This window comes from Corythoichthys intestinalis, chromosome 3, assembly GCF_030265065.1.
Source record: "Corythoichthys intestinalis isolate RoL2023-P3 chromosome 3, ASM3026506v1, whole genome shotgun sequence".
Taxonomy (NCBI): Eukaryota; Metazoa; Chordata; class Actinopteri; order Syngnathiformes; family Syngnathidae; genus Corythoichthys; species Corythoichthys intestinalis.
In genome coordinates, this window is record NC_080397.1 from 9,886,382 (window position 1) to 9,914,378 (window position 27,997).

Sequence of the window (27,997 nt, forward strand, 5' to 3'; positions counted from 1 at the left end):
GTAGCCGCATGTCGGTGGAAATTAAACACGCCGAGTTTTGGCTGAAAGAAAACCTATTCTCTGTCAATTATTCCTACGAACGCAACGTTGAGCTGCAAACACCTCAACAAAGTCACTCATCGTCTTCTATGTCATACTTAAATACATTTTTCCACGAGTGTGGGCCCAGCAACCCCCTTACACCTTTCTGCAGTGAACTCATTTATAATAACCTTGGTAAGAGCCAGTTGAGCACTTGAAGAACGAGAGAGGCTGAACGGCAAACATGGCGGAGACCGTACGGTCGTCCCACGAGTACCACGAGGCACACACATATGACAGGGAAAGGGACAGCGCCAAAGCGGCCGCACCGCTGCGAGGGTGAGTGGAACGTTAAGCCGTCAACAGTAGAACCAGAACAAAGGGGCATCATTTTCACTCACCAATGACAGAGAGACCCGATGTGGGTGTGTAACGTGGGAGAGTGTCCCCTTCGTGACAAGTTGTAAACATGCTGTGGTCACTCGAGCAATGTGAGAAAGTCGCGTTTTTTTAATGGCGCATTTCTTTTCCACAACTAACATTGAACGAATCACACGCTTAACTTGAAACACAAACAGCTCTACCAGTACACGTTACAGGTGCTTTTCACTTGAGACTTTTGCCAGTTATAAACCAGACTACGAGGTGTTTTAATGTCAATTGTAAATAAACATAATAAAAGTCAATGTTGTAAAGGTAAGAAGTTCCAGCAATGTTTGCTATAGACCCTACTCACCAACGTCACACAATGACGTGTCGCTGTATCCGGCCACCATATTGTCCGTCATTGTTTATCCGTATTCCTAATGGTTTTAATTTGTCGTGCAATTTATAGTGCAATTCATGGAAGCCCCGGTGCTTTCAGACGCTGTAAACTCATTGGATGCGTTGCATAAAAGGCGTTATGTGGAAAAGCTTCAGTTTATCCATTCGCCAGATCCATATTTGATGCCTAAATCGATATTTCTTGACCCGCTGTCTTCGCCGTCTCTGCCTTACATCTGCTACCCTGATATCTACAACTATCTTGTCCACGGAAACTCCGCCTATTCTCACGAAACTTTGAAAAACTTTAAGAGCAGCACTCTAAGCATGTGACCCTTTACTTTCAATTTTCTAAAATGGCGACAATCAATAAAAAAAAAAAGTTGACTGCGATGGCCGCCACTTCAAGGATAGGTGGATATTGGACTATTTCTTCAATACAATACGCAACAACTGTGTCTGCCTCATTTGCAAAGAGACAGTTGCTGTTTTCAAAGACACACTGACATGTACGACAACATTACAAGGAAGATACGCAGCGAGAAATTATAGCAACTTGAAGCTAGTTTAATTTCACAGCAGCAGTATTTCGCAAGCCCGAGTGTCGAAAGAGAACGCCACAAAGGCGAGATTGTTGAAATTATGAATTAAAAAAAATAACAATAAAGCAAATGTGACACACAGAAGGGCTTGCTAAAAATTGTTTAAATATATTGTTCTACGTAAATCAGCCAAGGTAGCCCCCCACATTTTTACCACACCAAATCTGGCCCCCTTTGCAAAAAGTTTGAAAATCCCTGTTTAACTAATGATCCGTAGACGAGGCCAGCTTCTTTCACTTGGTACCAGCTAAATATTATTCAAAAAATAATGATGGCGGAAGTAATAAACATATTGAATTTGAAACTGTATGTTGTCAGCGATTAGCCTCGCAATGATCTTAATTGTGGTTGTCAGCCCAAAACCCTCTAAATATATATTAAATGCATCTTACCAGCCCAAAACCCTCTAAATATATACTAAATGCATTTTACCAGGTATAAAATGACTATTACATAGTCTGTGGTGATCGTTTGGTGCCCAGTTTTCTCGTCGAATTGCAGCAGTCCATCTCACTCTCCTCTACGGGTCTCTCGGAATACGGTAGAACTTTAAGTCTCTCCGTCTATCTTCTCTGTTACTGCAACCAACCGCCACACACGCCTTCACCATTTTGATTATTAATGTTAACGAGCAGAAAAACACGCCATAATAGGAGGAATTTACGTAGCGGTAATGCGTAAACACGACGAGCTGACGGACAATATGGCGCGGAGGCGTGGTTGTGACGTCATGTGAGTGGGGTCTATTACTGCAAATGTGTTTGTGTACGTATGTGCGTGTGATTGGTGGGGGGGCATGACACACATAAAGGTGGGAGGGACAACGCGTAAGAGAAAGGAGCACCACAGTGTGTGTGTGATCATCCCTGTGTTATGGGGTCATCAATCTGTTTAAACATCACATCTTATGGGGCCCTCATATGCCTTTTGGGGTCCAGGAGTAAGTTTCCATGACATGATGATGATAAAGGTGAAGATTTGTTAAGAGTTGGCAAGGTCAAAGGTCAAGTCAATAGTGGCTGTGCTTGCCAAGAAACAAATACATGTCAATGTGATGTTCTCTTGAGTCAGGGGTAGGCAACCCATAATGTTGAAAGAGCCATATTGGACCCAAAAAACAAATGTCTGGAGCCGCAAAAAAATTAAAAGCCTTAAATAAGCCTAATAATGAAGGCAACATATGCTGTATGTATCTGTATTAGCTATATTAGCCTACTATCAAAACGACTATGTCTGCTAAAAATACATAATGAGCCTTCATGATTTAATGTTTATTTTCTCTGCAGTGCATCCAATGCACCACGTGACTACTCTGTTGTATGAGCATATGACACGAGAAAAAAGTCTTAAATGGCATTATTATGTGAATTAGAATCATATTTTGAGACGATTCGACTATATACAACAATTTAGCAAAGCACAGATGACGAGAAATTAGTCTTTTAATCTGCCGGTTAGCCACGCCTACCATTGTAGGGCTTTAGCGTCCCCAACAGGTTGATGACGTCAGCGGTAGACTGGGCTCATCGGTTTTACGATTCAGCCCATTGAGGGGGAATTATTCAGAACGAGGAAAACGCGACGAAGAGAGCGGCAATATGTCATTGTTTCAGTCTCTCTACTCCAATATTTTTACAGGATATTCTTTTTATCCAAGTATTTTTCCCCAATAGCTATATAAATGGCTTGAGAAGGACCAGTCAGCCCGTCGAGGGGGAACTATTCACAACGAGGAAAACGTGACGAAGAGAGCTGCAAAATGCCATTGTTTCTGTCTCTTTACTTCAATATTTTTACAGGATATTCTTTTTATCCAAGTATTTTCCCCAATTGCTAAATAAATGGCATGGTCATGACAAATAACAGTCTTGTGCTGAATGGAATATGAAATAATAAAAATGCATTTATTCAGGACGACATGGCAAAATTACTCCATAATGGTCAAAACTGTCGACTTCACCGTTACTGTCGCACCTCCCGAACGATATTTTATGACACCTAAATCGGACATATGTCATTTTCCTTCCCCGGCTTCGGAGAATGTAAACAAACCAGAAGGCGTGACAGCTAGCCGACATGCTAACCCGAACCGAGTGATGTTTCAAAGTCTTCGAAGCGGAAAATCACACATAACTATCCTGGATTATTTGACATGACGACCCGGTTGTCGATTGTGTTTGCGGATCGGCAAACCGCCCGGCGGAGAGCAATTTACTGTTCGTTCCCGGAGGAGGGTGGCTGGAGTTGTTGTGGAGCTAACGTGCTGCTGCTAATGAGCATTAGGAGAGCTTTTTACATGCCTATCAATGATCAAACGTAAGTAGTCCTTCATTTAAAGGAAGTTTGTAGTGTTTACTTTGTAATCGCTGTATTCGTATTTGACATAATACAAAACAAGATGTTAACTCACTTCCTCGTAAGTCCAATGGTCCCACAGTAAATATCCACGGTGAATGGGAACCTTTTGAAACTCCAAAAAGACGCATACGCCTCTCCTTCATATAGAATGATTATTCTGCAGCCGTTTGGCTGGCGTGATGCGAAAAATAAACGTATTAATCCGCAAAATCAGCTGAATCCTTCGTCCTCATACACAACAGTACACTGTAGCGTGAAGAGGACGTCTTCTACCGTACACGTCACAGCGCCCTCCTCCTCAATGCAAGACCGAAGCCGGAAGTCACTCATTTTCATGCCGCGGGATTCAAAAAACTAAATAAAAATAGCGATCGCTTCCACACACATCCAAGCGGCCCATATCATTCAGGGGCATAAAATACTGCGTGTATTATGAAATAAACATGCTTTTTCGTGTCACAGGCACTTTAAGTTTCATTACATTATTAATGAATTGTTTCATTGCTTTTATGAAATTATAGAAATGTAATAAAGAAATTTGATTTATGATGTCGTTTTTATTTGGAGGTTTCATAAAACATAATGGTGCGTGCATAACATGCCCCTTATCCGGGCGCGACAGGGCCTTTGTAGCTGCTGCTCCCCATCTGTGGAACGCCCTACCAGACCACCTCAGAGCTCCACAGACGGTGGATGCATTTAAAAAAGGACTAAAAACTCACCTTTTTATAAAAGCTTATTCTCGCTAATTTTATTTGACTGTCTTACTTTTATCTGATTGGTATCTGATTTTATCTGTGCTTGTGTCTGTTTTGCTTTTACTCTTTTATTCTTAGTCTTTTATTTATTTTATTTATTATTATTTTTCTTTTTTGGCAATGTGCACTTTGAGATTTGTTTTTCAAATGTAAAGCGCATTATAAATAAAATGCATTATTATTATTATTATCTCAGTTTTGTTTTTGAAGTCTGCAAATACTGTAGGTGTTCTGATATGTTGATGAATGTCTCCTTCATGTACTCACCATCTGTGAACGGTTTTGCATGCTTTATTATCTCCTGGGTTGCAACAAAACATTTAGCAGTTTGCGCTCCTCTAAGTTCTTCAGAAATAAAGGAATTGCACTTTTTCTGTCAATCCCAAATGGATATTCGGCTGCCGGTTTATTTACAATGGCCACCTGAATGGCGTCCCGCCCTGCTGATAGAAACATTTGTCGTAAGCTATGATGCAAATCTTCGTTGATAGAAATGTTGAAATTTATATTTATTTTAAAGATTTTTCAGCATTGGAAAACGTTAAGAATGTTTGTGTCATTTTTGTCCTCCTACAGAAATAATATCAAAACCAAAATATACTTCCCTCAACAATCTTTTTCCATTTTCAATCATTTTTGAAAATGCTCCAGGGAGCCACTAGGGCAGTGCTAAAGAGCAGCATGAGGCTCTCAAAACACGGGCTGCTGACCCCCGTCTTAAGTAATGGAAATGCATGTGTGTGTGTGCGTGCATATATTTTACCCCTGAAACAGCATATTACAGCTCCGCGTATCATCTTACCTTTGTACCTAGGGTGTCAGACGACAACCATTTGCTCGGCAAGACAGATGGTGGTGATGACGCCGATTGGCGGCTCGACACTTCATGAAAGGAAAACTGGTAAGCCTATGTCTTGCATTGTGATTTCTCTCCTAACCTTTTTTTCCCTGTCATTCTGTGATATACAGTGGGGAGAACAAGTATTTGATACACTGCCAATCATTGGCAGTGTATCAAATACTTGTTCTCCCCACTGTAATTATCCGTAATTGCAAAAAACAGACGGGAAGTTATATAGATCTAGTGAGAAATGTATTAAATTCACATGAATAGACGACCTGTCACCTGTCCAATCTACTTATGACAGGCCAGCAACAACAACAAAAACAGGTCAGGCTTCAACAAACAGGTACTAGGATTTGCCCTCCTATATCAACAGAATTGCATAAATTTTAAAATGAGAAAAGCCAGTAAGGGTCTACTTACATTTTTGAAAAACCAAGGTTTTATTCTCCTAGGCTTTCAAAACTATCGTCACTGAAATGCCGGGGAGAATTTCTTCCGCTTGACTCTTTTTTTTGGGCCACTGATAGTCTCGAGCCTTCGTGTGAGCAATTAATCGCTACGCATCGAGATGGTCTGATGAATCTCACAAGTAAAATCCAGAAAATCTTTGCAATATATGGAGAGGATAGCGTAGTACTATACTTCTGTATTGGAGTGTTGGCCAGGTTTTCTGTAAATTACATCATCAGGTAGCGGCCGGCAGCGAGGCGCATCCCTCATTGCTAAGGTGTTGCTATGGCAGTGAACTCAAAAACTGTGCGGTTAATACAATTTTTTTAATTTTGAAACAGCGAATTGAACCTTCATCTGCCCTTTAATCCATACACCTGTTCGAGTCAAAAAATGTTTGTCTGTGGGTAAAACTCAAATCATTAAATGGCTACACTCGTCATTTTTTGGGGTTTAAACATTTATTTCCTCCATAATCAAAGGTTTAAGAAATTGTCAATTTGCATACTTAAATACAATCGTCTTTCATATGCCGATCTTTATATTTAGTGTTTTTTCCCCCTTTAATTCATCAAATCTCTTTCCATGCATGAGTGCCCAATGAGGGGTTAAACAAGTCTTTGAAGGCTCGGCAGATCTTCATCAAGGAATAAGAAGAAAACCAAATCTGACCACAAAGGAAGCCTTTGTCAGTGCTGCAATGTGCCGTGACTGTCTGACAAATTTGGTGGACCTGATAAGCAGTTTTGAACCAGCCCTCATCATCCATCCACTATCATAAACTTCCTTGGATAATGTAACTGGATCCCCCATGTTTCCACGCAGAGAGAGCCAGTGGACATACTTTTGCATCCAGTGCATCCAATAGCTATCGTCGCGTGGATGTTTGTGTGTTAAGACCAGCATGCGTTGAGAGAAGAGGTTGTTGTCATTTTCCAGTTCTTATCTTGGGTATAAAGACATAAAGTAGCCAAGCAAATGGACTGCAGATGAAGCCGACAAGGACACGAGACATGAGCGTCCATTGTGAGTCTCTGATAAACAACATGATCACGGACACATCAGGGACAAATTTTCTGCACCACCTGTGTACGTGTGCTGGGACATGCTGGTTCAGAATAAAGCTCGCTACTGTCTGTATTCTGATAAGAACATCAGATCGGGCTTGTTTTTCCATAGTGGCAAAATTGCAAGGATCCACCTCCTTGTAAACAGTCCAATAAGTGACAGCCAGTACAAGAGGAACCACTAACAGAATAATTATGAGGATAGTGAGGTCATTTAAGGGGCATGTGGTCCAAGTTTCAAGGAAGACTGAGGTTTTGTGTGAAGTATAGCACATGTTTCTGGTTGATCCCGAATCTTAAGTCCATGTCTCAAGCAGTGAGATGCAGTCCCAGGTCATTTTTTATCCGTAATCAAGGCATGAGGCTGAATTTTGATGCTGGTTCACGTTCATGTGATCCAAGTATCAAGCGAGTCAAACCAGTTTTAAGCTGGTTCGAAGTCTCGTCATGTGACAGTTTGAAATGTGCTCCTTCGTTTGGTTCAGTACTTGAAGAAATCTCAGGTTATGTGAATCAGGTATTTTACACATTTTGGTAATAGAAAAGACTTCTACTAAAAAGACGCCAAGTGTGCTTGCTTCAAACTATAGATATAGATATAGATATACTGAAAGCCAGATTGAAAGTGACCAGAGTAAAGGAAGCGCTACCTAGCGTGTCTCTGGCTCTGCATCGATCATTTATCTAAAATCCACCCGTCTTGGCTTAAAGTGCATGTGACACGAAAAAGCATGTTTATTTCATAATACACGCGGTATTTTATGCTCCTGAATGATATGGACCGCTTGGATGTGTGTGGAAGCGATCGCTATATTTATTTAGTTTTTTTTTAATCTCGCGCCATGAAAATGAGTGACTTCCGGCTTCGGTCTTGCATTGAGGAGGAGGGCGCTGTGACGTGTACGGGTGAAGGCGTCCTCTTCACTAAACAGCCGTACTGTTGTGTATGAGGACTAAGGATTCAGCTGATTTTGCGAATTAATACGTTTATTTTTCGCATCACGCCAGCCAGACGGCTGCAGAAAAATCTTGCTTTATGAGGGAGAGGCGTGTGCGCCTTTTTGGAGTTTCAAAAGGTTCCCATTCACCGTGGATATTAGCCAAAACAAGCCCGACTACTGTGGGACCATTGGACTTACGAGGAAGTGAGTAAACATCTTGTTTTTGTATTATGTCAAATACGAATACAGCGATTACAAAGTAAACACTACAAACTTTCTTTAAATAAAGGACTACTTATGTTTGATCATTGATAGGCATGTAAAAAGCTCTCCACATGCACATTAGCTGCAGGTTAGCTGCACAACAACTGCAGCCGCCCTCCTCCGGGAACGAACTGTAAATTGCTCTCCGCCAGGCGGTTTGCCGATCCGCAAAGACAATCGACAACCCAGTCGTCATCTCAAATAATCCGGGCTAGTTATGTATGATTTTCCGCTTCGAAGACTTTGAAACCTCACTTGGTTTGGGTTAGCATGTCGGCTAGCTGTCACGCCTCTTGGTTTGTTTACATTCTCCGAAGCAGAGGAAGGGAATGACATATGTCCAATTTAGGTAGGGTTGCCCCCTTTCAGAAATGGAAATACGGGATGCCCCCCTCGTGCCCAATGCTGTACAGCCGGGAAGAAAAAGGGACATCCCCAAAACTCCTACAATGCATAGAAACGTATCTATTCATATATATATTCCGTGTTGGTTCAATACAGAACGCAAATTTTAATTCCCAAAAACGGATCGTGCCTTAATTCAAGGGACAAGCCTAGATTTAAGTGACATAAAATATCGTTCGGGAGGTGTGACAGTAAAGGTGAAGTCGACAGTTTTGACCATTATTATTTTGCCATGTCGTCCTGAATAAGTGCATTTTTATCATTTCATATCCCATTTAGCACAAGGCTGTTATTTGTCATGACCATGCCATTTATTTAGCAATTGGGGAAAATACAAAGAAAAAAAAAAGAAAATCCTGTAAAAATATTGAAGTAAAGAGACAGAAACAATGACATTTTGCTGCTCTCTTTGTCGCGTTTTCCTCGTTGTGAATAGTTGCCCCTCGAGGGGCTGACTGGTCCTTCTCAAGCCATTTATTTAGCTTTTGGGGAAAAATACTTGGATAAAAAGGATATCCTGTAAAAATATTGGAGTAGAGAGACTGAAACAATGACATTTTGCGGCTCTCTTCGTCGCGTTTTCCTTGTTCTGAATAATTCCCCCTTAATGGGCTGAATAGAAAAACCGATGAGCCCAGTCACCCGCTGACGCCATCCACCTGTTGGGGATGCTAGAGCCCTATAATGGTAGGCGTGGCTAACCGGCAGATTAAAAGACTAATTTCTCGTCATCTGCGCTTTGCTAAATTGTTGTATATAGTCGAATCGTCTCAAAATATGATTCTAATTCACATAATAATGCTATTTAAGATTTTTTTTCTCCTGTCGTATGCTCTTTAATGTGCTGGGTATCCAATCAGGGGTTAGTCCCGCCCACTGGCTTTGATGGGTGAGTTGGGCAGATGAAAGAAATTGATTAAGTGCTGCAACACATGTCCATAATAATAATAGTGAAATGGTTTTTTTTTTTTTTTAACATTTTATTAAACATTAAATGGACTAGTATTTTAAATAATGACACATTTAATGACACGTTTATTTAACTCCCATTTTAATTATTGCAGAGCTTCTCAATTACTTTCTGTCACACCAGGAAGACTTAAAAATTTTGCCCCAACTCTCAGCCGTCACTGTAAATAGTACAATTTGTCTATAAAATTAATTACACCTCAGCATAACATTGTGTCCATTTTAATATTAAAGAAAAAAATTAAATCTACTTAAAATAAAGAATAACTTAACATTGTTTTATTTGTAACAGAAAAAGACTTGAAAGTACACCAATTTGCCTGAATTGAAAAAAACAAAACAAAACCTAACTGTAACAAACTGTAAAAATAAACTCAAAGTACATTTTTTGACCATTTGATACTGAAAAATAAAACTTAATAAAATCAATAAATAATAATAAATTCTAATTGATTAGCAACATTAACTCATGAGGACAATATACCAAACAATTTGACCGAAAGAACAATAAATAGAACAAAAACGACAGTTTCATTGGACAGAGGGACAGTTTTTACTTTAGCTGTAGGCAGTATCAGTTCCTCTGGTATGGTGTGGGGTTATTTTGTACTGAGCAACTTGCTAGGCCACTTTATATGATGCTAACAGTACTCCCTGGTTTACTGAAGTAACACTGATAAGGGGACGATTGTTGGCAATATTCGGCACGTTTTTGCTGAAAAAAATCATCTTATCCAATGTGATTGGGGTGTAATGTCTTTAAAGGGATCTACTATTCAAGAAGTACTGAATTAATAGTGGTGGATGAAGTACTCTTTTTTTTTTTAACAACCTATGTAAAAATACTGATACAGGTGCATAAAAAAATACTTAAGTGAAAATACAAATGAGAAAAAAATTACTCAAGTACAAAAGAACTTGCTTTAAAATGGACTTTACTTGTAAAAAGTAAGAGTATTTTCTCCTGATGCAAAAATTTATAATGTATACTGTACATACCACTATAAGATGCACACTGCCACCTACTGTACAATAGTGTGCAGCACGCATCTGAAGGCGCACTGCTCTCACCGTTGGTTTTTATTGGTCAATATCTTGTTCAGCTACCTAATCTTGCTTGTACTCGTATTGTACTCGCTCCGGAGGCATGAAAACTAAATTGTGAATTCACACTGAGAAAAAAGAAAACAAACAAAAGCAATCTGAAAAGCACTGGAGTAAAAAGTACAGATACGTGCTGTAAAATGTAGTGAAGTAAATCGTACCACTTCATATTTGTACTCAAGTAAAGTACAGACACACAAAAATGTACTTCAGCACAGTAACTAAGTATTTTTCCTTCGTTACATTTCACCACTGTGAATTAATGACACATTTAAGAATTTATTTAAAGATGTATTTATATAATTCATTCTGTGCCGTTTGGTCCTCCATTCTGACGGCCATAGACATCCAATCCGTTTGAAGAGGGAGGGAGATTGGACTCGTGATACTTATTCCAATTCAAAGAATAAAAATAGTTTTTTTTGGTTATGAGTTGTTTTGTAGAATATCCTAGAATGATTTCCTAACCCATGTATTGATAATTGTTGTACTGTATTGCAATATCGTGAGATCATCAAATGGTAACTTATCAAGAGGTACACACCCCTAGTGTGTCCGTATACGATATAATACTTTTTAAAAATTTTTGCAATTTCAATATTGACATATTTCATACAGGTGTTGTATTTTAGTAAAATGGTTGTGCTCGTGACAAAGCTATGGTCATGTCAATCCCTAAAAAAGTGGTCTAAAGATAGTATGTAGTAAAGATCTAAGAGAAGTGGATACATTTTAAACGCAGTTAAAAGAGGGGAAAATATAGTTAAGATTCATTCAGGTGTTGTTTATGTTTGAAGTCATGTTAGTGTATGACGTTAGTCACGGTCTATTATGAACCAGATCAGGTCAAGCGACATACATTTTAAATTAGACCCAGGTCAATCCAAGTGGTTTTCGTTTCAGTTTATAAACACAACCCAGATTACAATTTAGTTCAATACTGCCCCCTGCTGGCACTATACGGACTAACATAGATTAGACAATTTAGGGAATTGTGGATTTTTGTTTACATTTTTGAAAATCTTGGCTGAGGTTCTGATTAAGGAAAACAAACAGTTGATACAATTCTCACCATTTCTCATGTTTATTTCAACTCCAGTGTTACATGCTGTAGCAGCATTGTCAAATTTATTAAATGTAGGCATGGTTATTCCACTGCCGTTATTTGTGCGTAAAGAGCAAAACATATTTACAAGTAAAAATATAGATATATGCACACAAGCACACGCCAGCCACTATTTGGTGCTGTGACGTGTATTGAAGGTTTCGAGTGACCTAGACCTTTGGCAAGCATATTTCTTCAATTGGGTTAAACACACATGACTACCTCATAAAACATGGATGACGCAAATGCATATAAAAAGCTCAAAGTAAAAGTTCCTGTCAGCTCAAGGGAAACTTGCAAGCACAACTATGACAAAGTCCGTATAAAATGATTTTAAAAAATAAAATCCATTATTGAACACATCCATCGAAAACCTACAAAACCAAATGGTTCCTCTTCAACTGCCACTGACTGTGTGGGCAGATTATAAACCAAAAAAAAAAAAGACGCCATCCAGATTTGAAACAATGTTTAGCCAGGAACTGATATGAGGTTGTCACCACAGTGTGGTTGTAAACATACAAAAAAATAAACCTCAGGAGGAATAATGGCATGGATGAGGGTTCCGTTTTAAAAGCAGATGTATAGAAAAATAGCAGTTGTACAATACAACGTCTTTGGTGGCTTGAATACATTGAGCGTAAACACTTCAATGTGGCTTTTTCCATCTAAAGATGGAGGAATCTTTAAAGCAGAGGAGTGAAAGGCGATGAGTAAAATGTTAACTTTATATTTGATATCGAATCTGATTTATGTACAAGGACAAGAAAGACCAACAGCCATGTTCAGGCCTCCAATAGCTGCCTTGCATCTTGTGCACTACAGACTGGGTACATTTAGACAACCATTCACGTGAATGAACAATTAAGCTGAATTTCATATTTTTGGAATACAGTGACAGGAAGCCAGAATTCGTACCCTAAACCTCAGAACTTTAGGATAGGCTAACCACTAGCCTTGTAACAACGGAGGCAAAATGGAGCTCTGTACTCGATTTCTACCAGCAGAGGTGCCGTTGAAGCAAGTTGGCTGCCATTAACGGTGATATCCAGTCCACTTGTACTGGAAGGGCTGTCAGTGAACATTCGGTTACCAGTTCAAATGGATTGGACGCAGGGTTAGGCGATTATGCCGAAAAGACGAAAAAAAATTACACTACCGTTCAAAAGTTTGGGTAACAAGTGACCCCAAACTTTTGAACCGTAGTGTATCATATGGGATTTTTCATTATGTACACTACGGTTCAAAAGTTGGGGGTCGCTTAGACCACCAACTTATGAACGGTAGTGTATATCGTCCAATCTTGACACCATGATTTTTTAAAATTGGTTTTAATGTTATTGGTTTTCTTTCAACTGGTAATTTTTATACAATGGCTTCGACCATAGTACATTAGGATTAAGCTAACGGCCCTCCAGAGACTGACACATTTTTTTGTAATTTAATGCACAATACGAGTAATTTTCTTTTCTAAGTGTCTAGCTTTACATTTGATCTCACCTGGAGTGTAATAATCAAGTGTTTTTCCCCAACAACTGTGTGGCGTAGTGTCCGGTGTGCCATAGAAAATCATGCACTTTCACCCAATTGATGTAAACAATTTTTTGAAAAGGAATCTACAAAAGTGCCGTTGCCGAGTTTCTGCTGTCAAATGGTCTGTATTCATATCATGTTATATCGGAAGTAATTACTTTGATTAGTAATGCGTAAGAGGTAAGGGGCCAGCCACTATCTAGTAAAACTATAACGGTGACAGCGATGGCAAAGATTTTTAAAAGATGCGAACTAAGAACTGGTCAAAATTTAACAAATGGTGGTAAAAAGGAAGTAAAGACAGTTTCCTCTCAGAGGATCTCTGGTGTGAAACAATAAGCAAAGCTATCTTTCATTAAGAAATACACTAGAATATAGAGAAGAACTGGACATAGTGGGATTAATTTGAATCGGGAATGTAATGATACCTACTTCTATACAAGATGCCCAGGTTTCACACTGAGTAAATAAAAGTAAATAAAAGCTTTTCGGTTCAGAAAAAAAATATGGAGCAAGATTTGCTATGCAAAAGAGGCACTTGGAAGTTTGAGTGGAATTTTCCTATTAGTGTTGGAAAAAAAGCTGAGTTTCTGCTAGCTTCTCATAAATACACACATACTGTAGGTCAAACAAATAAATGTTGCTTCCTTCTGAAAGTACAAGCCACACAAATAAATAAATATTAAAAACATTTGAAATATGTGGCCGGGTGTGTAAGGAAGAATGTTGAAAGTTGACTGTGTGAATTTGTCCTTAATTCTTTTGCCCTTGAGCGTCGACGTCATTGGCAAACAAACATCTGCGCAGACGTCAGCGTACCAACAACGAGCCGTGTATGAGCTCGGCTACTTCCTCGAACATCAGAGTGGCCGCATTCATTTTGGGTTCCAGGAAGTGCGTCTCGCCTCCTGCTGAGTCAGGAAGTACTTGAAGAACTCGTACACGGACCAGGCGATGGCGGTGGAAGGCATCTGGTAAATCACTCGAGCCTGTACTCCTTTGAAGAAAGCCGGCAACCCGCCGAGCTTGTACACTGTCCTAAAAGTGTTAGCCATCCCTGACAAATGTCCGCTGATGTTCACGGAGCTGAGCGCCACGTTCTCCTGCGTGTTGAGCAGAGTTTTGCACACGTCGAGCGGCGTGGTGACAGCGGCCGAGATGGCGCCGGCCGCCGCCCCGGACACGATGTGCGTGCCGGGGTGGTAGTGTCTGTGGGGATTGAGCCACTCTTGCATGGTCTCGTAGGTGATGAAGTGAACGGCCTGGAAGGGGATGTTCATGGTCAGCTGCGTGCTGTAGCTGCGGTAGAAGGCGCCTGCGCCCTCCGTGCGCGTCACCATGCGAACGCAGTCCCAAAGTCCACGATAGGGAGAATTGTACATTTGCATCCTCTGCTTCACCACTGAGACATAATGACAGAAAAACATTTTGGAAGCTTAGATCAAGATTGAGTTTTGTGACCGAGCTCATCTCCTGTTAATCAATTTATATGGCTAAATGAAATAAACTTAAAAATTAAATTATATGTTCGAAACCCCCCCCCCCCCCCCCCCCCCGATATTGGATGCACCTTCATGAGTGTCACATACTAAATAATTGAGTGTGTCGTTGCTTATAGTGCTGCAACGATTAATCGATTAACTCGAGTAATTTGATTAAAGCCTCTGATCAAATTTTGCTGCTTCGAGGATTCGCCTTATTATAGTGGCGTGGTAATGGTTGTTTTGAATGTGTTTGCATTTAGTTTGAAATATTTGGGTGAAATACTGCCCTCTAGTGGCAACAAATATGACATAACTCATCTAACATGGCTGAATCCAGCTGCTCCCTGTTAAGGTTTTGTTTTAGCTAAGATGCTTGTTTATGTATTCGTTATTTAGTTTAGATGTATATTTAGCAGTTTTTGTGGGAATATGTGCTTGAACAATTTGTTAAGAGCTTTGTCTTAAAAAAAAAAAAAAAAAAAATATATATATATATATATATATATATTCTTTTTTTTTTTTACATTTTATTGTAGCATTTAAGCTAGCGGACTTTTGCTATGCAAGTTAGCCAATTGTTCTTTTGTTGTAACGTATTGGCCCGAATATAAGACAGCGTTTTTTGCATTGAAATAAGCCTGAAAAAAGAGGGGGTCGTCTTATATTCGCGGTCTAGACAGTATACCAATTCACGACGCTAGATGGCACCAGGCATCATTGAAGCGATGTTCTGTCATGACAAATCTCAGCTACTCTCCCCATTCATGACGCTAGATGGCGCCAGATATCATTGAAGCGATGTTCTGTCATGATAGATCTCAGCTACTCTCATTTTATTGCAATGTTTTTCCTTATTCAGATGTTTCCAAGATAGTTAACCCTTTAAGGTATGGGCCTATTTTGTCTGATTTTGCATGCCTTTGAAGTTGCCTTTATATTTCAAAGAAAGAACTGTTTACGATGGCCTGGTTTGGTCCCTTTTTTTGTGACACCTTGAACTTCATGTCTGAACTGTTGTTTCCTTCACTGACCAATTATAAATCATCATTTTGGGCCCAAAAAGACCAAAAATGCCAAAATCGTTTTGTGAAAATTTTTAATATTGATGTCCAATTGACAACCAAACATGCGTAACGAACCGTTTTGAAACTTTATAATATTTATTCAACATGTTAGGATGAACATTCAACCAAAAAAATTTAGAATAAATAGTCTTATATTTGACAATTCAACATAAACAACAGGTATAGCCATAGGCGTTTTTTGCTTTTATACATGCTCTAGTCAAAACAGGTTATATACAGCAGACCAAACAGTGAAGAACAGTGAAAAAATATATACCATCTAACACAAAAAGTGTTTAGAAGCCATCTCTTTATGAGTTTAGGTATTGCGGCCCATCACCTGATGAAAACTATGTACACACAATGAAGCTTCTTGAACACACATTTATATACACAAATTGAGAAGACTGATTGTGGGGGGAAAAAAAAAATATAGCATTGGAAAAAAAAGTATTTTCAAAAATATTTACAATAAACAAGTTAAATTTTTTTCAGGCATGCCACTCCGAAAAGCTGTTTCGTCCTGGAATTCCTTGCCTTCCAATAATCTTGCACAGTTGGAAGTGAAACCAAAGACATGTACAAGAGGAGTCCAATAAATTTTTCAAGCTCCTCCGCTGTAGTGTCTGTCCACACAAACTTTTTCCCAATCTCTTTTCGGACTCTGCCATACTGGTTTGTGTGTTTGCACATATTCATCATTGTCGATGAGGTGAAGAACAGGTCAAAAAGTTCTTTTGGGGTGTATGCATGTTCACGATTCACCTGAGGTCCTGGTGGTCTCCGGGGTGTGAACCGGCTGCACTGTGGGGCAGTGTCTGTGTCTTGCTCTGTGCTCCATGGCACAGGTGCAGGCTGAGCCAGTGGTGATCGGCTTCTGCCGCGCTGACTTCTCCAGCCTCTCCTCCGCTGACATCTCATCGCTCTTCCATGATGACCCCTTCTCCCTCGTCCTCTTTCCATTCGGGCAGTGAATGTAGATTTTTCATTGTCACTATAAATGTACATGAAAAAAAAGTCAGTATTTATGAAAATAATAAAGTATAAAATAAAAATATATACAGCAATAAATAATAATGGAAATCTATATGTATGACAATAGAAAGAATACCATAGCAATACCATAACTGATGAATATGTGCTACATCCCTAATCTTCATATAGAAAGAAGAACACAAATTATAAATTCCTGCCTGGGATACACACAGTGCACGTACGACTTTGATCTGATATGCACATTTTATTATTATATACACAAACACACACTTATATTGCATCAAAATTAACTTTGTCTTGCAATATCAAAAGAAACTTTCAAAAGAAACTTTTTCAGCATTACAAAAAAAAAAAAAATGTGAGTTTGCTTACCTCTGCTCGTCGATGGCGTCACCCACGTGTTCAATCCGTCACTATCTTCACTCAAGGACTCTTCCGAAGAAGACGATGATGACGAATTTAGACCATCCTCTTCCTCAAGTTGATCAAAAAGCACAATTGCTTGCGCTAAATTTAGTTTTCCGTTCATTCTCAAAGTCACACAAAGTCGCTGCTTGATCCAAACGGCCGTCGGTCGCCACCTCGCTGCTTCAGAACACTCCTCCCTCTCGTTCGGTGGAACCTCGCACGGCAGTTTTATTTATAAAAAAAAAAAAAAAAACGCATTTTGTGTTTCCACTGTGACTTCGAAAGGGTTCGTGTGATTTGTGTTTTTTTCATGGAGCTTCCGTTTTGAAAAAGGACAAGAAATGATCGAAATATAGACATAAACAAATGATCCATGCAGCGTTTTAATGTTTTTTTGAGATGACAATAAAACTATCAAACTTAAATGACAATATCTCACGTTTTAGTTGGTCGATTGAAACTTCCGCACTTTAAAACGAGACCAACCAACGGCATGTGGGTGACGTAATTAAAACGTGAGGGCGCTTCAAAGACGACGTGCGCTGAGGACGCGCCGGCGCGTCCTTCGACTCTCAAGGGTTAATGCAGTTATTGCAATTTTGTTGTTTTATCACAATAAACTGGTTTATTTGCATTTCAGAAACCAGAAGCCATTCTTTTTTTAATGTGATTGCACTTTAGTTTACATATTTTAATGTTCAGATAATAAGATTAGAATGAGGCAAAATAACATGATTTTTCTCTCAAATATAGTTATTAGTGATGCACGACAATGCATTTTTCAACCGATACCGATAACCAATAATCACCTCCTCCTTCCAGCCGATAACCGATAATGTCAAGTCGATAACTATTGAAAAGATATACATATATACAAATTATAAAAAAGAGGAAATGTTACTGTGCAAAAATACAATTTATCGCTACTTTTTCCACATCAAATGTGAGCAAGTAGTAAATTCCAACGTCGAATCATTGTATATTAATTAATATTCATAATTTCATAATGCTTACAAATTAATTACTTAATTGCACAAAAAATACCTTTCGGAGGAGTTGGGTTGCCGGCCCAGAATTCGACAAAACTGTGTCGGTTGCACACATTTGAAGGCAAAATAAAGTATAGAATTATCAAATTGCATTATCGGTTGAATTTTTTAAAATCTCTATTATTGGTGTGACGTCATAATTGCCATTATCGGCCGATAATTATCAGTAACCGGTATTATCGTGCATCTTTAATTGTTAGAATCATTTGTTTCGGATGTACTGTAATTATTTTCTGTATATAAATTCATTTGGTGTTCAAAGTCTTTTTTCAAACTTCAGTCTTCAAAAAGAGGGGTCGCCTTCTAATCAAGGCCGTCTTATATTCGGGCCAATGCGGTACTTATATCAGCATTTAGTCATTTTTTATAACGTTTGAGGCAAAGCTCGGGTATTTTATTTTTAAATGCATTTCTTGCTCTTGTAAAATGAAAGTGCTATTCTACATCATTTGAAGTAACACTCAGGTATTTTATTTTGTATTCGCATTTAACGCTCTTTCGAAAGTGCAATCTTGGCAGGTCAAAATAAATGTTATTGCAATCCTAAACACTTTTTCTTTGTTTTACAGCTCCTATAAGGTATTCTGCAATGCATTAAATGCTTGTAATCCGATTACTTGATTATTCAAACCAACCAATCGATAGATTAATCGATTATCTAAATAATCGACAGCTACAGCCCTAGCAGCCTTATCGAGAAAAATTCCTTAAAAGAAGTAGATATGCTCAATCCAAGCCGCTTATTGAATCTCACAAAGAACACCCACAAAATAGAGCAAACGGCATGTTGCATGTTGAACAAACACATTAGGCAATAGGCCACTAATGCTAACACATTACACAATATGCTAGCGATGGGCTAAACGAATAACTTCCATCTCAAACAAAGATATGACAATGATCATATCAGAGGCCTATATTCTTTCTACGAAAAACAAGTTGATCATTCCGACTTTACTGCAACACTTTTTCCTTTTCGTCAAATATATGTGTTATCTGCAAGTGTGCACAACACAGCCTCTTTGGAGGCCATTGAGTGCAAAAAAAGATAGCGCCTTTGAATATAAGAAGTTTGATATTTGAGTGAAAATTACCTCATGTCTATAAAGAAAACTCAAAAACAATACTTAAAATTCGAAACATTCATCAAAATCACAAGATCTAATGGCATTATCAGGTTTATTATCAATTTTAATGAAATTGAAAATGAATGAATGTTGGTATTAATTTTATTTCTGCTAAGACTGAGATTGATATTTTTTATGCTTTTGTAAAACAAGTACTGGTAATGCTTGAAAGTGGCTCAGGATGTATGCAATGTCTGACCCCGTTTGGAAAAAAAGTGCTATCATAGCCTTCATACTTTGAAATGAAAAAACACATTAATTTATTGCATAAAAACAATACAATAGGTGCTGCCCTCTAGGCTAGCGGCACAACAGAGTAAACAATCAAACTCCTGGTGGATCCTAATTACACAGTACATCTGTTCAATGGTTTGACTCATCCAACACTATGGGCTGTGCACCCAAGAATTGAACTTGCACCAGATTGCCATCTATACCACTTGCGGGAATAACACTCACCGACTAAATTATTATTATTATTTTTTTTAAACTTCACTCAAATGAGGATTTAGTTCTGTTCAATGTTTATTTAATATCCAAGGCCAACAAAAAAAGTCCTGAACAAAGATATAAAATGTTATAATGATTTAAATAAAAGCAACTAAAATTTTGGATCAGTTTTGTATCAAGATATTTTAAAAATTGACAGGGATTTATAATTCTATCAGAACTGAGTTTTGTATCATGTTTTGTTGAGCTTACCTTCAGCAGGGTTCATGACAGCATCGTGGAGTACAGTGGCCACACTGCCTGCAACACCTTAAAAAAAGTCTTTTTTAATCAACAATTTTATGGAAATTGAATTTTATACACTGCCAAGAAAGATGAAGGGAACAATAAAGTAACACATTGTTGATATGAATGAATGAAATATTTTTATTAAATACTTTGTTCTTTCCATATTTGAATGTGCTGACAACAAAATCACACAAAAATTATCCACGAAAATCAAATGTATCAACCCATGGAGGTCTAGATTTTGGGTTATACTCAAAATAAAAGTGGAAAAACACTACAGGCTGATCCACCTTTGATTTAATGTCATTTAAACAAGTCAAAATGAGGCTCAGTAGTAGTGCAAATTTTGGTGGTCTATGGCAAATGTCAATCGAGCTCTACAGTGCTGGGCAGTGAGCACATGGCTCACTACAAGACGGCGGGCCATCAGGCCATCTTCACGGAGCCTGTTTCTAATTGTTTGGTAAGACACATTCACACCAGTGGCCTGCTGGAGGTCATTTTATAGGGCTCTGGCAGAGCTCATTCTATTCCTCCTTGAACAAAGGAGCAGATACTGATCCTGCTGAGGGTTTAAGGACCTTCTACGTCCCTGTTCAGCTTTCCAGGGAATTTCCTACAAGCCGCTAGGTTGCTCCTCAGACTGTCCAGGAGCTCAGTGATTCCCTGGCCCAGATCTGGGAAAAGATCCCTCAGTAGAACATCAGACACCTCATCAGGAGTATGCCAAAGCTTTGTAGGGAGGTCATACAGGCCAACAGAGGCACAGTTGGATCAGTGTTTTTACACTTTAATTTTGAGTATAACTCCAAATTAAGACCTCTATGGGTTGATACATTTGGTTTTCATGGATAATTTTTGTGTGACTTTTTTGTCAGCACATTCAAGTATGGAAAAAACAAAGTTTTCAATAAAATATTTCATCATTCAGGTCTACAACGTGTTATACTAGTATTCCTTTTATTTTCTGAGCAGCAGAGTAATAATAATATTTCTCTTTGGTTCTTTTACTGATGAAGACGTTAAATGTAACTCGAATGATGTTATCGACCAAACATATAGGTGAATACAAACGGATTGTTGAAAGTGAACAAATTTAATTGTTTTGTACCGTTAGCCAGGTGGCTGTTTCCTCCGCTTTTAATGACGTCGCTGAGTGAGTGCTTGACCCGTTCATAGCAGGCGAAGTAGAGTGCATGGGCGGGACCGGCGCCCATTATGGTAATGTTGAGGCCCCTTAGCGGTCGGAAGAAACCCTCTGTACGGATGATCCTTCTCAGGGCTTCGTACACACCTCTATATCGGGCATTGGGGTCCGGCTGCAGGCTCTGCATTCTCGTCTGGGAACATAAAAAGGCATGATGACAGACATCTAATCTTGTGGCTGTTTTCATCCTTCTAATTTAAATTTTTAGTTTGTCATCATTAATGCCGCTTTTTGCACTCGCAGCTGCCACCTCCCGCCGAAAGCGTAACTGCAGCCTGTGTTAAGCTCGTGCATGGCACGCACGCTTGTACGAGCACGAACATAAAGCAATGAGCGTTTGGCCCATCAAGTCAGCAAAATAAATGTAAAAACACCAAAAATGATTGTTTAACCCCTTCAGACCCGCATTTTTTATGCCGGGCAAAAAAACAAATCAAAACTTTTGCTCAACTCAAATACCAGAACAAAGTGCCATTTTTTTGGTCGGGAATATTTCATGCTTTTATTGGTTATTTTTTTTTGTTAATGTTAATGTGTTTTTAATGAGGAATAAGAACTTACGTTTGCCTTTTTGAAGTTGCATTTTGTCTCAGCAATTTTCAAAGAGCCAACAATAGCAAAGCAGGCGTGCTAAACCTGATGATTTGATTGTGATGGGTTTCCTCAAACCATCTCCCACAGGTGGCAATAGCAACTAAATTCGGTGTATTTATTGGTGTAGTGATGCGAACGTGTCATGTCCTTCAGCAGCATGCTCACGTCTGAAGTGGTTATTGTTAGTAGCACCTTTTGAGTGGATTAGACAATTGGTTTTTGCCAAGCGGAGATGAAGCGGCGGCTGGGTGAAACAACTCTGCTGCCGCAGGAACGCCCGTTGGATGTTCATAGGCGCGTGATTGACGTGACGACTCACTATTAAAGGGAAGAAAAAGAGCTTTTGGGGCAGTCTTAGGTAAAATTCTAGTACAAGTACTCTTGTGTAGTCCTCAGGGACTACACAAGAACATGAAGAGCATGAATTGAGTAGAAAAGTAACTTAAAACAACAAAAAAATTAGTATGGTATAGCTTTGATGAAAACAAATGAAATGATGAAAACTAAACTGAAAAAAACATGTTCCTCAACTAAAATATGTTAAAACTATCAACACAAAACAATAAGTGAAATGGCATTGTGTTGACAAAAGTAATTTAAATGTATTAAAATTGGAGACACTAAACCTTCGCTTTCGTCAATTCCGGATTGATATAAAATTAATGTTGCGCGAGAAAGGAAATTTAATGTGAGACGGTAAGGATTTTTTTATTACGTAAGAAAGACCCCCCCGTTAAAAAAGCAACACCTCGGCAGGAGGAAAAGACAACAAAAATGGGCCTATTTTCCCCTGTGACGAGGTACATACCAAACCGTGACCTGTATGTACTGTTACACCCCTACTTTCAGTATGTATTGTTGCCAAAAAAGCACTCGCATGGTTGTGACAACTGAGTGCTCTTTAGTTGGAGGGACGATTGTCTGTTGGACAAGGCCGAAGCGACGTTTTGTTTTAGTCCAGCGTGCCAAGTTGTCTGCACAGCACAAAGCCTGTTTTTATTTGTGGGGAGATGGAGCGGCGCTGGCTGGGAAGATAGGCCCGGTCTATCTTCCTCGGCATGTTCTAATGCGTTTCCTTCCTTTTCATGTTCACAATAAAGTCGAAATGTACAATTGCGCTTCCGTTTAATACAGTTGAAGCAACACAAATCTTGGCTTTTGTTGACGCGTGTCAATTTGCGCCGCACAAATCACATTGTTCGTCACTATTTCCCAAAGCTAGTGATTGGTCATTAGAATACTCTGAATGTACACTCACCCAAAGCTAGTGATTGGTCATTAGAATACTCTGAATGTACACTCAATGCAGAATATAAACTACGTGAAAGTTGTAGTAGTAGCAGCCCGTGTCTGGGTACTTTCCTAATCAATACTACACATTAAAAGGGCGATGTCGTGCTCACACCCTTCGCTGTGCAAGGTCGATTTCAAGAGTGTGTAGCATAGATAAGCGCACAAAGTAAGGTGCGCCCCATCTGATATCTTGGGAGGTCTCCAAATAAACACACCTAACATTTACTGACAGCAGAAATGAGCTAAAATGTTGCAGCGTTTGAGAGAAAAGTCCAAATATGCTCAAGAGGAAATGACAAAAGTAGTTTGAGTAATAGAGGACAGTTTGCCAAGACAAAAAAAAGGTGCTATTGTTCTTGTAGCCTATTGCTAAATGGAGTTTGCAAATCTACATTTAGCACAATTATTGCAAATAAAATTGTCTTCACGATAAATTTCAATTATAAAATATAGGTAAGTTGCTCCTTGTCAAAGAAAAAAACTAACATTTTGTCATACTTGTTGAAAGTGTAAGTATGACATGATAGTTCAAAACATACCTGTATCTTAAATTTAACAAATTAGCGTCACAGTGGCTAGCACCCTTGACCCAATCATGGAAATGATTGTTAGACTTTCGGGTTTATACTATAACTAACTTGATAACAGAAACAGGAAACTTGCTACTAATTTCACTGTTTGAACAAGCTTATTTAGTATCAGCGGAAATTATGAGAGTGGTTCAAATACCAAAACTTATTACAGTGATCCCTCATTTTTCGCTGTTAATGAGGGCCAGAACCTACTACGATAAGTGGAAAAATATTTGCGTGTTCAATATATTTATTCATATTTATCTTTGGAAAGAGATACATATTACATGTTTTTTCACTATTTTTAACTCAAAATATAATATATATATATATATATATATATATACACACACACTAATAAATTGTTTTTAAGCACTTCAAATGTAATAATCATGATGTTTTAAACATGTGACTGTCCCACCGAATTATATTTGAACAAGAAAAAATATAGATGCCAAATCGATTAAAAACGTTTTAAAATCCTTGTCTTTATGAAATGCTTCATTGTGCGAGTCCACTCAAGCTGCTCACCTACACACAATGACTTGCCACAGCAACTGTTTAACATTTTAAACAATTTTGACGCATGCGGCGCTTTAAAGACCAAATGTGAAGATATTTCATAAAATGCCAAATCGGTTCAAAATTAAAGTAATTAAACATTGTTCAACAAATAAAGCATGAAAAATAATTTATATGTTGTATATTTGACAAAACAATCGCGTTTCCGAAGGTCGAGCCTGAAAGGGGACGAACCCGGAAGTGATACGTCACACAGAGCACAGCAATGGCAGCGCTCCATACGGCCGCCATACAAAGCCCTTCAAACAATGATTTAAACAGCGATAAAAGGGATAGATCGAGCACAAGTGAGAAAATCCAAGTTTTTGAAGAGTTGGAGGAAGAGGAGGAGGTTGGAAGTTTATGTTGGACCTTACATGTGTTAGCCAGACGCTAATCAGGATGCAAACAATGTGCCCACATGACCTGACATGGACTGGGACAAGACCCATCGAGATTACAAGATTGGTAAAATATAAGCTGTTATTATTTTCATGATTTGAAGATGCAGGCCTTTGCACATAATTTTATTTTTTACATTCTTACTCATCGCTGATATGAATAGCATCGATTGGGGTTTGTCTCGAGATAAAAGCTAACGTCGCTAGCTTCTACTGTTCATTCCACAACATGATCGGGGATTCGTCAAAACTTTTCTTTTATCCCAGGCAATATTAGGTTGTTTATTTACCTGACATGTTTCGGCGAACGCTTCCGCCTTCGGACCCTCTGACAAACGCGGAAGCGTTCGCCGAAACATGTCATGTAAATAAACCACCTACTATTGCCTGGGATAAAAGAAAAGTTTTGACGAAAAGTTTTGACGAATCTCCGATCATGCTGCGGAATGAACAGTAGAAGCTAGCGACGTTAGCTTTTATTTACCTGACATGTTTCGGCGAACACTTCCGCCTTCTGACCCTCTGACGAATGCAGAAGTGTTCGCCGAAACATGTCAGGTAAATAATCCACCTACTATTGCTATTAAACGTTTTGACCAACTTATAAGTGGAGGCAAAATAAACTCAGTACAACTATGATCGGGGATTGCCACGAGTTAGCTTTGGGCTAACATCGCTAGCTTCTACTGTTCATTTCACAACACGATCGGGGTTTTGCCTCGAGTTACTTTTCGGCTAGTGTCGCAACCTTCTACTGTTCATTCCACAACAGTTGACAGCTCTGCTTTGAATAAGTCATCAGTCATCTATCCAAAAATCACACTTACTTTTTGGCAAATCCTTGATCATAAGCAGACCGGTTGAGGAACCAGGCATCTTCAAAGTGTTTCCACCAGAGAACACTACTCAATGATGGCGTGAAATTCATTCGCTTCGTGCGAACGAAAGATGTCCATTTACGTGCCCTGCTATCCTTTGGCCACTCATACAAGTTTTCTTTAGATTCAAAACAATACATCGCCACACACCGCCGTGGCATCTTACCGAGAAGCAATGCAACAATACTGTTCTATAGCAGACTTCCCACACAGTTCTCTGTGTGACGTAATTTCCGAAGATTTCCGAAGATTGTCGAAGAAAAGCATTTTAGTTGTCAAGGGCATTGCTATGGGTTAAACAAAGAATCTGGAAGGGTTGCGTTAAAAAAAAATTACGAAAATCCATTGATATTATTCAAAAACATGGTTGGCCAACCTTACTTCACATTTGGTCTTTAAAGTCTTAGCTTACCAGCGCCTCTGGCAAGATCAAAGCGTAACTGTCTGTCAATCATCATTACCTTTAATAAGCAAATCCAGTAGACTGCCTGACCATCAAAGACTAGGGAGGGAGGAAGGAAGGGAGAGTGAGACTACCCAATCGGCTCAGGACAGCTCATCTATATTTATTTTTTAACTGGAAAAAAATCCGTGATGGACTGAGGGCGCGAAGTAGCAAGGGATAACTGTAATCTCATTGCCATTTGTATTTCCTTAAAGGAGAAAATTGACCAAAATCAGAAACTTTGCCTTGACTTGAGCGCAAAAAAAAATACGCTAAATTGAACTTCAATTTAAGTTGGTTTAGAATCCATTTTTGGTTATTCTGTGACTTAAAATATGCCTTCTTACATCTCTTACACGTCACACCTTCTACCAAACAGAAAAAAGTTTGAAGTTTCCTGTCACATATAAATGAGATGTCATGATACAGCAGGCATGACTTCACGCTTATTTGCTGACAAATTTTGAAAATAAGCAGCTGTTCTTTAGTTCCGATGACGATGACAGATGCCTAATCATCTCTTTTCGTCCTTCTGCTGTGAATTTAAATTAGTCACTAGTAGACGTTCAATCCAATTGAACATGGAATGAATGAGCATTCTTTCATTTGCCGTCACGCCCAAAGTTCAAAGGGGTTGGACATTTATAACCATCATTGGCAGTGAAAGAGTTAAAATCAACGGCCCACCTTCCTGTCTTACAAAATGAAGTCCCGGAAGTGTTTGAAAAGGCCTGCGATACCGGACACTGGCCACTGGATCTAGGCATTTTTGGTTTCAAAATAGAGCAGTTTGCAATAACGTTTTATCATTTTTACCATCAAAATAAACCTAGTTAAAACCAAGTTCAAACTTTTAATTAACCGATTGTTGCCAGCCCCCCAGTCAAATTGGATTGGACATCTATTGCCGTCATCAATGCCAGCTCATTCAGTTTAAATAGATTTAATGTCTATCGCTGGCAATGACAGTGAAAGTTCATTAACGACATAAAGAAATGTTTAGGCTGGATCAATCACTGGACAAGTCAATTTGAGATACAAGTGATTTGAGTTAAGAGTAGTCACTGAACAAATCAGCCTCGTAAGGAAGAAGGCATTGTTTTTGTAAGTTTTTGAGTTTTTGAGTTTAACAACAACAACAAAAAGCTAAAAATAAATTGTTCGATAGTTGGCTGCCATTGACGGCGTTAGACGTCTAATCAATTTTGATTGGGAGGGCTACCAATGATTGTTCACTGCAAGATGGGAATTCACAGCCAGTCCTCCCAGTTAAAGTGAATTGGACGTACATCGTTGTCAATGGCAGGCAATGACAATGAGTTTTGCTCCTATGTTTCACCTTAAGCTTGTCAAAAACTTTGTTGCCTTCCTGAATGAGGCTAAATTGTCAAATGAGCAAAGTGATTTGGTGAAATGAATTTAGAAATTGAGGTTTGCTAATGCCATCAACATCAACGCGGTCTCCCTCAGCTCGACTTCTAAAATAAGCTCAACATCACAAGCTAAGTGTGGTAAAGCAGGTTGAACAATTTATAGCTAACAATGTTAGCTAAGTACTGTACTGTGGTAGCCGACCAAACCAAGCAGCCGTCAGCGGGGCTTTTGAGTTGAATTAATAGTTTAGTTGTTAGAGTGGAGTGGTGTGCCTCGGAGGTGTGGTAATTGTGCGTCCGTTACCTTGACGGAGTCCACGGGGTACATGACCGTGTGCTCCAGGACGCCAGCCACTGCGCCCGCTGTCATGTGCGTCGTCACCGAGACATGAGGCGGTAAACTCTCGTAGTCGCCGTCGCCGGGAGTGGCCTCGCCGCCCTGGCTTGCCGTCTGCGACATCTCCAGCGGGGCCAGCACAGGCTCCGAGCTCAACTCCATGCGTAGCGAGCCTGCCCCCTCCCAGGACGCTGAGGAAGGACCGCTTCTCAGGTACTTCTCAACAGCGTGGACAGCCGCAGCCACAACATCGTGAGTCGTCACCACTCACTGGAGCAGAG

The 27,997-nt window shown here is 39.2% G+C and overlaps 2 protein-coding genes and 1 long non-coding RNA gene across 4 annotated transcripts in view; 1 reads left to right on the forward strand and 2 right to left on the reverse strand.

Moving 5' to 3' along the window:
- Window positions 1–1,005, reverse strand: part of nkx2.7 (NK2 transcription factor related 7) — a 31,117-nt gene extending 30,112 nt beyond the window's left edge. The window contains exon 1 of the mRNA XM_057832521.1: window positions 758–1,005. Within this exon, the coding sequence (XP_057688504.1) occupies window positions 758–809 (52 nt within the window). The 5' untranslated portion in view covers window positions 810–1,005. The remainder of the gene's footprint in view (window positions 1–757) is intronic.
- Window positions 1–16,836, forward strand: LOC130913709 (uncharacterized). The gene is made up of 3 exons (XR_009062805.1): window positions 1–360; window positions 5,319–5,405; window positions 16,233–16,836. It is a non-coding gene; the product is annotated as an uncharacterized LOC130913709 (long non-coding RNA).
- Window positions 10,400–27,997, reverse strand: slc25a37 (solute carrier family 25 member 37). Of its 2 annotated transcripts, none has more exons than XM_057832518.1 (4): window positions 25,511–27,664; window positions 21,167–21,395; window positions 20,020–20,076; window positions 10,400–14,591 (listed from the first exon to the last, which is right to left on the reverse strand). In XM_057832518.1, exons 2-4 carry the CDS (start codon window positions 21,387–21,389, stop codon window positions 14,065–14,067), a joined length of 807 nt encoding a protein of 268 aa, XP_057688501.1. In that variant the 5' UTR covers window positions 21,390–21,395; window positions 25,511–27,664; the 3' UTR covers window positions 10,400–14,064. The 2 variants fall into 2 exon arrangements, with proteins under 2 accessions (XP_057688501.1, XP_057688500.1); XM_057832517.1 differs by lacking the exon at window positions 25,511–27,664 and adding an exon at window positions 27,684–27,997 and having other exon boundaries at window positions 10,401–14,591.